We start from the raw sequence: 14,287 nt of genomic DNA on the forward strand, positions 1-14,287 counted from the left end.
TAGATGCTTCTCCATACAGGACATACAAATGGTCAACAGACATGCAAAAATGCTCAAGGTCACTAATTATCAGAGAGATGCAAATAAAAACTAGACCTAACATCTGCCAGAATGACTACTATCAATAAATCAATAAACAAATGCTGGCGAGGATGTGGAGAAAGAGAACCCTCGTGCACTGCTGGTGGGAATGCAGTCTGGTGCAGCCACTGGGGAAAACAGTATGAAGTTTCCTCAAAAAATTAAAAATGGAACTGCCTTTGACCCAGTGACCCCATTTCTGAGAATATACCCTAAGAATTCTGAAATACCAATCAGAATATATGTAACCCTATGTTTACAGCAGCATTTTTTATAATAGCTAAGACCTGGAAATAGCCCAAGTGCCCATCAGCAGATGAGTGAATAAAAAAGCTGTGGTACATTATCAATGGAATACTATACGGCTGTAAAAAATAAGGAAGTCTTACCGTTTGTGACAGCATGGATGAACTTGGAAGTATTATGCTAAGTGAAATAAGCCAGTTAGAAAAAGACAGATACCATATAATCGCACTAATACGTGGAATATAATGAACAAAATAAAATGAACAAAATGGAACCAGATGCATGAATACATGGAACAGACTGGCCAGTGCCCAAGGGGAGGGGAGTGCGTATGACTGGATAAAGAAGGTGAAAGAAATAGTTAAACAACATATATGCATACCCCATGGATACAAACAGTAATTTGGTGAAGGCCAAGAAAGGGGTAGGTGGGGAAGGGAGGAGGTGGACAAAAGTGAGGGGGAATGGGGACTCCTAAAATTATGTCAACACTAAAATTTGTTTTAATAAAAAAAAACACTAAAATAAAAGCTGCATACATCTTGGTTGCGTTTGCTGTAACTAATGCATAATGTCTCATAAAACACATTCAATTAATATGGAACATGAGAGTATTTAGATAAACAGTAGGTTGCAATGTAGTTGGATTGTGGGAAAAGCACAGAGAATGAAGAGAAAGCTTTACTAGAATGATAGTACCATTTCAGCACGTACTAACATGCATATTTCCTCCACAGATAATTGAAAACTGAATAGCCTTGGGAATGGCTTGGCTTACATCTCAGAAAATAAGTTAGTTTAGAAAAAAGTGAGCAGCATTAATAATGTCCCATTTCCCAAGGGGCTTGTTTTAGGACAGGTTAGCCTAAGCTACTGGAAATCCTGTCCATTGTCGAGGGCTCCACTAAGCACGTTTATTGCTTGTTATCTAAATAATAACACATTAGAAACATTATTTTTAAATGGTCACCTTTGCACCTCAACCTGTTTCTTACTTCATTTCTCTTCATATTACAACTGTCTACTTTCCTTACATAATAAGAAATGTCAAGGAATTCCCCAGATGGAGTTCTTTAGGCTTAAAGGGGAAAATGTAGGAAGCCAGTTTCAGCAGTGTCATACTTATCTATCCTTTACATTAAAACTGTGGCATACTTGTATTTTTAACAAAAAGCAGATGCTCTCCTGGTACCTTGAAATAACTTTAATCACACTAAGTACTGAGGCAGTATGGCTATTTCACATTCCCAAACAGGCCTAACAGTTCAGGCCTGAGCCCGTATGCAGACGCTGCTGCCCTATGTGACAGGGACAGTATAGTCAATTAAGAGGGCCCTAGGGAATTGCTCCCTATTATGTGAAGGTGAGTTGAAGATATCCTAATCTAACCAGTGAATTCTCCAGAACCTGTCTCTCAATCTTAGAGTGAGGTCACTAAATCTTATTCTGGTACTTCCTGTGACTTCTATATCCCAGGAAATGCTGCCTTTTTGCCTTTTCTTTTTCTTAACACCCCTTTTCTTTCTTATCTTCCCAATTCAGTCTGCCAAGAGGCTAGACATTTTAGCTCCCTATTCAGACCCGCTGTACAAAATGCCACAAGGTTGTGTGATCCCCACCACACTGGGATTTCATGCAAGTTTCCCTCACTGTCAGTCACATTTTGTTTCTGTATGTTTCTTAAAAGAGCAGCCATGTTTAATATTGTGAACTATGATGTGACTCCTCTCCCCACCCTCAAGAACAGTGATAAATTTCAGAGCACGCTCAGCAGAACTGGACTGCATTATGCAGAGTACACATGTTCATCGCCAAAACTGTACTCGCCGGAATGTATGCAAGCAGAATGAATTGCTGAGACTTCAAAATCCCCGTTCCTCAGAACTGATTTTATTAGCCAATGTACACCAAAGATGGGTGGTAAAAGAAGTATGGTTTTCTTGCATCACTGAAGCCCTATGCTGTTAGACTGTAGCTTTCCAGTCTCTGCTTAAGCCTTGCCAGCCATGTGCTGCTGCAACACCAGAGACACAGCTTTGCAACCTGTCACCTCTTCCGGCAGGCAGCCATCCTGGTCTCGCAGAGTGGGGTCCGCGCCAGACTGGAGCAGCAGCTCCACGATGTCCAGAAACTCACAGGCAGCAGCTGACAGGGAAAGTGACAGACATGAAAACAAGGTTACTCAGAGACAGAGAGACCGGACTTCAGCAGGAGGGTCACGTGCTGGGCTGTGAGGAATCCAGAACGACGAGAACCCTTACAGTGGCTGTAGGGGGATCTGGCCTCAGAAGCAGAACTGTGCCGGTACAGTGGACTTGTGAATGTTAGGAAAATCAAATTTACTTTTTTGGTTACCCAAAAGCAAACAAAGAAATACACTTTAAATTTTATTATGATTAAAAAAAAATCTTTTGATTTTTTGAGAGAGAGAGTAAGGGAGAAGGGTGATAGACAAAGATAGATGAGAGAGAGAAACTGATCAGCTGCCTCTTGCATGCCCCCTACTGGGGATTGAGCTCGCAAACCCAGGAACGCTGAGGACTGGCTGCTGTCTCACAGAAACAACAGAGGGTCAAACGCAGAGGCTGGGTTTCAATCGCACTGGACAGGGTGCCTGGAAAGCCACACTAAGAAGTTTGGAGTTAATAAGCTGGGGATGGCATAATTTGGCTTCTGTATTAGGATGATCATTCTATAAAGAGTGACCTGAAAGTCTAGAAATTTGTGGCAGCAGACCTATTAGGAGATTGTGGTAGTTCTTTTAAGGGGCTTGACATTAGCCAGTGTTAGCAGAAATATAAGAAGGGACTGAAAAAGAGAGCCAATGAAAGTCAAGGAGAAGGACATAGCAAAGTAGTTAAAAAATGTCAGTGTACACTAAATTTAATAATTAACGAAGCTGATATGTTATGTTTATAGACCCTTAAACATTTAATTATTTATATTTTGTAATTTTCTTTTTTTGTGGGACAAAAAACATGTTATTTCTAATATGTTTATAGGTTTTTGAAATGCTCATAGGCTCAAGGCCTATGATTATAATGTTTACTAAATAAAATGGCCTGAGTATTTCTACATTTGATATGAAACCCAGACACAATAAAGAAAATAAATGTTAAATTTGAACGCATGGAAACCTAAAATTGATAAATTTGAACACATAAAAATTTAAAACAGCTATACCATACACACAAAAACACTATACATATACATAACTGGGGAGGGACCGTGGGAGACACGCTCTAGGGCGTGTCTGGCCCGTCTTGCCCAGTCCCAATCCGCCAGACTCTAGCAGCAAGCTAACCTACCAGTCGGAGCATCTGCCCCCTGGTGATCAGTGCATGTCATAATGACTGGTCAAACGGTCGGACATGTAGTTTATAAGGCTTTTATGATATAGGATCACAATCCTATCTAATAATAGAGAAACATGGTAATTAACCGTAACTTCGCTACCCGTCCCATTGGCTAATCAGCGAGATATGCAAATTAACTGCCAACCAAGATGGCAGCCTGCAGCCACGCAGCTGAAGCGAACATGAGGCTTGCTTGCTCCAGTGACGGAGGAAGCCAAGGTTCCCCGCCTGCCGCAGCCAAGCTCTGAGCTCCAGATGCAACAATGTTGCAATTATAGAAGCTAAACAAACCCAGAAACCTGCTTTCAGCCGCCAGCGGGCTCAGAGCTTAGAGCGCCAGTGATGGCAACAGAGTTTCAATTATAGAAGCTAAACAAACCCAGATACCTGCTTTCAGCCAGCCACAGCCTCAGAGCTGGAGCCGGCTCTCAGCTCCAGTGACAGCTATAGAAGGTAAATAAATCCCAGAATAAAAGAAAAAGAAAAAAAAAAAGAGGCTGGGAGCTTCAGTCGCCCACCAGCCTGAAAACGGCCCTCAGCCCCTCACCAGGACTGGCCAGGCACCCCCACCCTGAAGGGGGTGTGACCAGCTGCAAACAGCCATAAGCCCGTCATCCAGGCTGGCCAGGCACCCAAGCGGGACCCCCACCCTGATCCGGGACACACTTCAGGGCAAACCAGCCGGCCCCCACCTGTGCACCAGGCCTCTATCCTATATAGTAAAAGGGTAATATGCAAACTGACCCTAACAGCAGAAAAACTGGGAATGAATGGTCACTATGACACACACTGACCACCAGGGGGCAGACACTCAATGCAGGAGCTGCCCTCTGGTGGTCAGTGCGCTCTCACAGCAGGGAGCTCTGCTCAGCCACAAGCCAGGCTGATGGCTGCCAGTACAGCGATGGTGGTGGGAACCTCTCCTGCCTTCTCAGCAGCGCTAAGGCTGTCCGAATGCAGCTTAGGTCTGCTCCCTGCTGGCAAGTGGGCATCCCCTGAGGGCTGCCTGGCTGCCAGAGGGATGTCTGATTGCCAGCTTAGGCCCAATCCCCCGGGGAGCAGGCCTAAGCCAGCAAGTGGTCACCCCCGAGGGGTCCCAGACTGCGAGAGGGCACAGGCCAGGCTGAGGGACCCCCTACCCCCGAGTGCACAAATTTTTGTGCACCGGGCCTCTAGTTTATATATATAAAAGCCTAAGCGACTGTCCGACTGTTAGCACGATGACGCACGATGACCATCAGGGGGCAGACGTTCTGACTGATAGCTATGATGCGCACTGACCACCAGGGGGCAGACACTCAAAGCAGGAGCTGCCAAGCTGTGGTAATTTGGCAGCTGCAGTTCTTGGGTGACGCACCTGGAGCCAGATTCCAGGGTATGTCACCTGAGAACCACCCTCTTGAAATCCGGGACCCCTCTGGAGATGTCGGAGAGCTGGTTTCAGCTCATCCCCGCAGGCCAGGCCGAGGGACCCCACCTGTGCACGAATCTGTGCACTGGGCCTCTAGTTTTATTATAATTTACTACGGGCCCAGTATACAAATTTGTGCACCTTGAAAGGAACTGTGGGCTGTGAGGCTGCGGTGGGCACAGGGGCAGGTCTTGGCCCATCCTCCATGCCCCCTCCCGGACCCTCCTGCCGCAGCCCCCAGTCCCATCTGCCCGCAGCCCCGCTCCCATCGCCACTGCTCCCACGCACTGACAGCGCTGGCCCTGCTTGAACCTGCTGACGGTACAGAGTGATTGGGGCCGCCACCAGCAGCAGATGTGAGTGGGGCTGGCGCCTTCAGCGGGTATGAGGGGTGGCTGCTGCCCCAATCGCCCTCAGGAGCAGAGGGAGGCTGGCGGCCCCATTCGCACCCGCTGATGGCGCTGAGCACTGGCAGCGGGTGTGAGTGGTGGCTCTGGCACTGGCTGCGAGAGGGGCCGGTGCTGGCAGCAGGTCTGAGCACCAGGCGGGACCACGGTGCGGGAGAACAAATAATTTTCAGTAACCACCAGAGGCTTGCCCCGATGACAGCGACTGGCACCCTGCCTTGGTCTGGTGCCCCCGCTCACCTGCTCCACCATCCCGCCGTGGCCGATGCCCGCCATGTTCTGTACTCTGCCGCCTGCTGCTGACGCCCAAAATGTTCCGTGTACGCCCCCTGGTGGTCAGTGCATGTCATAGCAACCAGTTATTCCGCCGTTTGGTCTATTTGCATATTAGGGTTTTATAGATATAGATTATTCTTTTTGTATATTGCTGGGTTTGATTTGCTAACATTTTATTAAAGATTTTTGTGCCGAAACCGGTTTGGCTCAGTGGATAGAGCGTTGGCCTGCGGACTGAAAGGTCCCAGGTTCGATTCCGGTCAAGGGCACGTACCTGGGTTGCAGGCACATCCCCAGTAGGAGATGTGCAGGAGGCAGCTGATCGATGTTTCTCTCTCATCGATGTTTCTAACTCTCTATCTCTCTCCCTTCTTCTCTGTAAAAAATCAATAAAATATATTAAAAAAAAAAGATTTTTGCATCTATATTCATGAGTGATACTGGCCTATAGTTTTCTTTTCCTAGGGTCTTTTTCTGGTCTTGGTATTAGGGTAGTGTCGGCCTTGTAGAATGAGCTGGGCACTGTTCCCTCACCTTTTATTTTCTGGACAGTTTGTGTGTAGAATTGGTATTATTTCTTCCTTAAACATTTAGTAGAATTCATCAATGAAGCAATCAGGTTCTGAAGATCTTGATGTGGGAAAGTTTCTGGCTACAAACCAATCTCTTTAATAAATGTAGGGCTATCTAGGGTACCTATTTTTTTTTTAGAGAAATAGTTTATATCTTTTGGTAGTTTGGGTCTTTTCAGAAATTTGTCCATTTACGTTATCTAATTTATTGGCATAAAATTGTTCATAATGTTCCCTTATTTGCTTCATAATATCTGTAGAATCTATGTTGATATTTTCCTTTCATTCCTCAAATTGGTATTTTCTTTTTAAGACCTTTCAGTTTTATTGAACTTTTTAAAGGTTTCATTGATTTTTCTCATGGATTTTTTTTGGTTTTCTATTTTAATGATTTTAATGATTTCTTCTCTGATCTTTATTATTATACTAGAGGTGTACATGGGTGGGGTCCCTGGGCCTGGCCAGTGATCAGGGCTGATTGGGGCCGTCTCGCCCAGTCCCAATCAGGCCTGATGGGGGGCCGACCGGCCAGGGAGGGACCGCAGAGGTTGGCCGGCCGGGAGGGACTGCAAGAGGGTTCCAGGTTGTGTCCGGCCCGTCTCCCCCAGTCCTGATCAGCCAGAGCACAGCAGCTAGCAAAGCTAACTAACTGGTCCTCTGCCCTGTGGTCAGTGTGCGTCATAGCGGCTGGTTGAGAGGTCGACTGATTGGTCGGACACTTAGCATATTAGGCTTTTATATATATAGAAGATTCCTATGCTTATCTTGGACTTACTTTGTTCTTTTTCTAATTTTTTTAAAAGGTAGAATCTTAGATCATTGCTTTGAGACCTTTATTCTTTTCATTAAAGTATTTAATTTCCATCTAAACACTGCTTTTAGCTGCATTCCACACATTTTGATAGGATATTTTCATTTTCATTTTCATTTAGTTCAAAATATTTTCTAATTTCCCTTCATATTTCTTCTTTGACCTATGAATTATTTAGCAGTATATTTAAATTTTTTACAATTGGGGATTTTCCAGATGTGTGTGTGTTATTAATTTCTAATTTAATTCTGAGGTGGTCATAGAGCAAACTTTGTACAATTTCTTTTACATTTGTTGAAATTTGTTGTATTGCCTAGAATATGGTCGATCTTGGCAAAGTATTCCATGTGTACTTGAAATAATGTTTATTCTATTTATTAGATGGAAAGGTCTATAGATATCAATTAAGTCAAATTGATTGACAGTACTGTTCAAATCTTTCATATCCTCGCTGAATTATTATCTACTTGCTCTATCAATTACTGATTTATTGCTTGACAAAGGGTTGTTTTTTTCCCTTGCTTTTTTGTGTCTCATAATTTTTGATTGAATGCAGAACACTGTGTTTAGAAGGATAGTGGAGGCTGCAGTAAATAATACTATTTACCCCAAGAAATGATTCCTCTTCTTCTCTCATGCCATTAGTATGGGTGTTGATTAAATCTAGTCAGCAGTTGAACTGGATTTGAGGTTTGTGGGTCTAATAGATAACTTCAGTAGATCACCAATTGGAATTCCTCCAGGTGTGGGCTGCTGCTACCTTCGTGTGCAGTCCAGGGTGCCAGAGGGCTTTTTCAGTATTCTTGCTCCACCTTCAGCTTTCAGTAGTCTCTCCATGTCTACCACAAAGAGAGTCTCTCTCTTTCTACTCCAGCTCTAAGACTGCCATTGCTTATTATTCAGGATAAAGCTCATGGTGGGAGTGGGATGGAGTTCTTTGTCCTCTTGGCCTGGTCTCCGTCTCAGGCAGACCCTCAGGGGTGGTGATTTCTTAGTGTTCTTATACCCCCTCCCAGAAATGTCAACCCAACTCTGCCCTGTATGAGGGAGAACATGTCATGAGTGGGAGAGAGTTTCCTGCCTTGCCCCAGTGGTGAGAGATCTCTGCTTTGTGTTGGTGCAAGGTTCAGAGCCCAGGGGTTCCCTGTTCCTCCTTGGCAGTAGATTTTGCTTTTATTCCTCCTCCAAAAGCAGTGGATATCTGCCTGGGCCCAGGGACAGGAGGAGAGAAAAGTTTTCTGATTTACTGCCAGTGGTTTAAGGATTTTGCTTCATATGAAATAAGGGTCCAGGGAAGTGGCAGAGTTTCACGACTGTATGCCACAGAGGACGGCTCTCTCTGTTCTCAATTTCTCTTAAGAGCATCAGTTAACGATAAAGAGCACTGGAGTGAGGACTCTTCTTGGGTCTGAATTACTCTAAAATGTCATTTTAGCTCACTTGAAGAATTTGTTAATTTTAGTGGTTTTTTTCTTATCTGTTTTATGGTGGTTGCCTCTTCCTCAGTTGCTCCATCAAAGTGAAATAGTCTGTGTGTCTTTTAGGGGCTTGTCACTCTTTGCTGGATCTTACATGGAAGCAGAACTCTCTGGGAGTTTGGTTTTAAATGACTTAGTATGACATTTCTTCTTTTGCTCTCTGTTGGTACTCAAGTAAAATAATTTCTCTGGCTCCCATAACTGCTCACTCCCCTGGTGGAGCTCAGGGCTTCCTGGCTATATGAGGTGAAGTGGGCATAGAGTCAACAGCCCAAACCAGGTTGGGATGAGTTGTGAACTTGGGACAAACTTAGGCACCAAACTCTAATCCATAATAGCACAAGGTCAGAGATGGTTCTAAGTGAACAGAGGTAGAGGGCAGAAATTTTTCTGAACTAAAATCAGACCAATTGGGAACCCTATCTCTAGAGGCCTTCAGTGGGTTATGGTTTCTTAGATGGCCACTAAAACTATATATTTGATGACTGAATAAATAGAGGAGGAGCAAAGCAGAGAAAGGCAAGAATTGCCTATTCTATACTTGGGGCAGGTATTGGTGGATTGAGATCATATTTTGGGATTTGGCGCAGATGGGGAAGAAGGTGAAGACTGGATATATTTACCAAGGCCCAGGATTCAACAGAAAGTGTTTAGAATTATAACATCCCATCGAGAATTTAAAATTATCTCCCAAAATAATATAATGAACATTATACCATGAATCACTGTACACCAAATTAGATTCCAATGGAAGACAGTTTCTTACAAAATATAACAAAGTTAAGGACACATTGCCTAATATTAAGTAGCTGTGAGAGGAGGATATTTCTCCTGCATAGAACTAGCTGCATGACATTTATATTTTGAGAAATAATCATTTAATCTTTTTGCTGTAGCTATCAGTCTCAACTTATTGTGAGAAACACTTGGTTAGGTTTTAAGATTGGAACTTTTAAAGCAGTATCAGAGGAATAAATTTCCCAGTGTATAAATCTGCAACACAGGATAATAACTAGAATGATCTGTCAGACTACTATTGGCTCAAATCTAACCCAACACTTGAGATACTAAGCATGAAGATCCAGGGTAAGTAGATGTGCACTCTGGCTGAAAACACTAAGCTGGCCATCTCAGACAAAGGGGCACTGATTTCATAGATGCTGTAAGAGTAAGGGGGAGATGATATAATCTGTGAGTACTAACCCAGGATTGGAGCTTAAAATTTTAAGTTCCACAGCTAGAGCACTATAGCTAACCAGTTGAGAAAAGGCTAACGAGGCTGTGTAACAATCCCCTTAACCTAACAAATGTGAATACAATTTTAGCTCAAGTCTAACTATAAAGTGAGATTTAAGTTTGGAATTTAAGGATTACAAAATAGTACTTGTGAGTAAGGGATATGGTATCCATAAAGAAAGGAGTTTGATTAACAAGTGCCAGGGGTTTATGCAAAGGCAGATTGACATGAGAGCATAAGGAATCAGGAAGCTGTAGTAGAGACAAAAAGGAAGTGAAGAGAAAGACTGATTTACAGGACAGGGAAACCACACAGGTGAATCATACCCAGTATAAGGTGGGCACTGCGGCACCACCTCTTGGAGATTCACTGTTGATAGGCATAAACTATGTTTATGGTTAGCAGAGTCTCCTGGCACAGATAAGTGCCCAACAAATAGTTTTGCCTTTTTTTTTAAAATAGGCATTGAACCCCCAATTAGATGGTGAGCGACTTGATTTCATGCTTTTTTATTCTCTCTCCTCCATCTAGCACTGTGCTGGGAACCTAGTGTTTGCTCAAAATTCATTAGTTAATTGATTTCTCTGCCTTTGGCATCTTCAGTGAAGCACTATTCATGAGTCAGAGTCCTCTTTTAGAGACGTGTGAGCTGCCCACCCCCTCAAAATGGATAAAGGCAAAGAAGATGAGAGAGGGGTGAGAAGGAAAGGGGGCTAACATTTTACCCAATTAATGAGGGGATATATTGGTGTCCACAATGTGCTGGGAAATACAAAAACAGTCATAAGCCCATCTCAGAAAAGCTTGAGCAAGTCCACAGGGAGAAGAACAGTTGCTGAATTTATGGTACCCTGGGAACCTCTATTTGTCAAGTGCCACAGAGGCAGCCCTGACACTGGCACAGGTGAAGATGAATTTTCATTCAGAGCAGTGAGCCTTCTGACTCCATTAATCCTCCGGGTTTTGATGATGAATTTCTTTCTTTTTTTATTTTATTTATTTTCACTCGAATGCCTCCTCCCACTGCCCTGTAACAGCGTGGAAGGAACAGAACAGATGGTGCTTTACGTGGAAGACCGAGGGCTCATGAGGATACAAAGCCTGCCCACTCTGAAATCACATGACTACACGTGCAAGGAAAAGCCTTGATTTCCCCTGGGAGACACAGATGCAATGATGTTAGTATTCCCAGTGGAGGGAGAGGAGGGGAAGGCTAACAGGCCATTTACAAGGAAGACCACACTTATACTAATATACTCTTCAGCAAGGATCATGTTTAATTACAAAATAACAGGAGGACCAATATCTGAAGATTCAAAAACACCGAAGTAAAATTGAGGCAAATAAGGATTTTAGTATGCTGCTATGCAAAGCCCATTTGGAAAGAACCAGTATGGCCGTACAGTAGAATACTGGCCTTTAGTTAACCTGCCATTGGCTCTGACCCAGTTTTAATCAGAAGAAGCCAGGATTTACAACCTGCTTAAGGATGGAGTTTGACAACTGCTATAATCAGAAGAGCTGTCAACACAAGGACAGCTGTCAAGCCAAACTGTAATTCATAAAAAATAGTAGCTAAGCCCCCAAGACATCCCCAACATAGTCTTTGCACTCCCTGGATTTAACTATACTTTTAGTTTTATGAAAGTCCCAAGAATAGGTTAAGGGTCCTAAAATAAAATCAAATCAACAAATAGCTATTGTGTACCTATTAAATAAAAAAAGGTTAAATAACATTAAGTGACTAAAAAGATAAACTATGCCCAGCAGATTCCCTGGCATTTGGTAGGTACTTAATAAATGGTAATTATTATTATTATTGTATGCCAGACTTTGTTTGGATGAACTTAAAAACTGGCAAAAGTCTAGTGACCTGGTTAAAAAAGAAATCTAAATTAAAAATGAATCACTCCTATAAGTGATTATTAACTTAAAATATTAATTTCATGAAACATTCCTGGTTGTCAGAATATTTTAGTTTTATATATTTGTAATGCCAAAAACCTCTAACTAATGGTATTATTTTTATGTTTAATTATCTTGATTGTAACATATATGATATTTATTTTGTTCCTTCTATAATAAATAATGTAATGAGAGATAGAAATAGAGGTTGTTTTACAAGATCAATTATCAATTTTGGGCAGGATTCCTGAATCAGGGATAATTTTTATTAATGTTTAAACTCTCAGTGAACAGAAATAAGACTATAAAAGTGCGAAGACAGACACAGATATTGAAATATATGTTTACTCACAAATACGATTTTGAAAAATAGCCTTGATTCACTGACTGAGGTGACCAATGGTAAAGGATTTTTATTTATTTTATTTCTAGGAGAGATCATCTTCCACAAAATAATGTCTGTTTTAAAAGGATACTAGGACTGTAATTATTTATGGAATTATGAAAAGAGCACTGGAAGTTTAACCAGGAGACCTGGACAAGTGTCTGGCCTCTGCTACCTACAGCTTGTGTTACCCTGTCAAGGTCACTTCCCCTTTCTGGACTTGAGATTTTCATTTGCAAATGTAGGAAATGTGTGTATGTATATTATATATGTGTAATTTTAATTAACAAATATTTTAAGTACAGTACAGAGAGGACTATAAAGATTAATAAAAAATTTTGGTTATTATAAATAATGCTGCAAAAAATGTTCTTAATCATGTCTCATTATATACATGTCCAGCAGTATTTCTAGGGTATATATCTAGAAGCAGACTTCCTGCTGGTTTTTGATACCCAGGTGATACTAGCTACAGTCATAAATGAGTTGGGGCATGCATTTGGTGACATTTCAATCTTTTTTTTATCAGGTCAAGTTACCATAACAGCTAGCCCAATAAGTTAGACTCCTCGACAACCCAGTAAGGTGCTTGACATCCAAGCAAATACTAAGCAGTGGACAAAAGTGCCCAGGGGCACCCAGGCTACTTACCACTGAAGGGTGATCTGGGATTGCCAAAACTAGTAAAATAGCCTAATATATTCCCTCCCAAAAGGTCTGAAGGTGGTTGATCCTTTATCTGATTTAAATATTGATGGTTGTCTCTTATTCAACAATATTCACATCCAAAAAAAAAAAAAGAATACTTTTACTAGTTACTTTACACTTTACAAAATACTTCAATATCTTTTACCTCATTGAATTTACCCAGTAGCTCTTTAAAGCCATTATCCTCTATTTTATAGGTGACTTAAATAAAGATTACTTAACTATGCTAATAAGTTAGTAGGGGAAATGAGTTAAAATGCTCAATTCACTATGAATGTGCCCATACGAATTTTAATATACTGTGGACACAGACAATGGGGTGGTGAGGACCTGGATGGGGGGGGGGGGACAGTATAGGAGAGGGCTGGAAGAGGTTAATGGGGGGAAAAGGAGGACCTATGTAATACTTTCAACAATAAAGATGAAAAGAAAAGAAATAATTTTAATATATCTTCAACATTAGAGGTTATTTATCTATTTTTTAAACAAAAAAGTTACTGTTTCTTTGCTAGTAGCCAGGCATTTTTCTAAGCACTAAATAGTGCTGGACAAAGTTGAGATAAACATATAGAGAAAAGTTTCAAATGATTATTAATAGTTAAGAAACATCTTACCATAATGTAGAGCTGTTTGACCTTCATTGTCCTATAAAAGAAACAAAAAATACATTTAGAAGTCTAAGTTATTGCAAAAGTATGGAAGTACATAAGCTATAGCAACTATCTGATATTACAAAGTTCTATAGGTTTATCAGATACATAAAATGAAGAAGTCAGTTCTTTGAGCCTCATAGTAACTTCTGTGGTTACCAGGGGCTGTAGGAAGAGAGGAATGGGGAATTATTGGGTAATGGGTACAGCATTTCAGGTTGGGATGGTGAAAAAGTTCTGGTGATGAATAGTGGTGATGGATGCATGACAATGTGGATGTTCTTAACGCCAATAACCTGCACACTTAAAAATGGATATTTCACAACCATTTAAAAAATAGAAAAGAAAAAGTAAAAGGTGTGAGCCAAAAACTGCAAGAGGCAATGTTCTCCACTTCTTGGAGAAAAGTCCACAGTAGGAGAAAAGAAGGAAGAAGTACCGACAAAGAAAAAAATAGCAGTGAGAGATGGAGAAGGATTGAGAGTCTCTAGTTCTTGTCATTCTGACTATACCTTTGCCTTTCTTGGTTAGATGAGCCAACAACAAAATACTCCCTAGACCAGTGGTTCTCAACCTTCCTAATACCCTTTAATATCAATATTTAATATCATGTCCATATTTTATTCATAATTTATTTTTTTTAAGGACTTAGCTTTCTTCTATCTCCAGATTGGGCACCCTATCAAATACAAGAAGTTTGTTTTTTTTATTCTACCATATGAAGCATTGATGAAAATATTAATATTTTGATCAGAACAGATACA

At 41.5% G+C, this 14,287-nt stretch overlaps 1 protein-coding gene across 2 annotated transcripts in view; it reads right to left on the bottom strand.

Moving 5' to 3' along the window:
- Nucleotides 1-2,195: 2,195 nt before the first annotated feature.
- Nucleotides 2,196-14,287, bottom strand: part of ACBD6 (acyl-CoA binding domain containing 6) — a 126,729-nt gene continuing 114,637 nt past the window's right edge. For both annotated transcript variants that reach the window (XR_002829337.1, XM_006088971.3), the window contains 2 exons: nt 13,488-13,518; nt 2,196-2,472 (listed from right to left, as the gene is read on the bottom strand). Coding sequence is in view for 1 of the 2 variants with exons in the window: in XM_006088971.3 (XP_006089033.1) it covers nt 2,318-2,472; nt 13,488-13,518 (186 nt within the window). In the remaining variant the exon portion in view is untranslated. The remainder of the gene's footprint in view (nt 2,473-13,487; nt 13,519-14,287) is intronic.

The sequence above is a fragment of the Myotis lucifugus genome, unplaced genomic scaffold, assembly GCF_000147115.1.
Source record: "Myotis lucifugus unplaced genomic scaffold, Myoluc2.0 scaffold_54, whole genome shotgun sequence".
NCBI lineage: Eukaryota > Metazoa > Chordata > Mammalia > Chiroptera > Vespertilionidae > Myotis > Myotis lucifugus.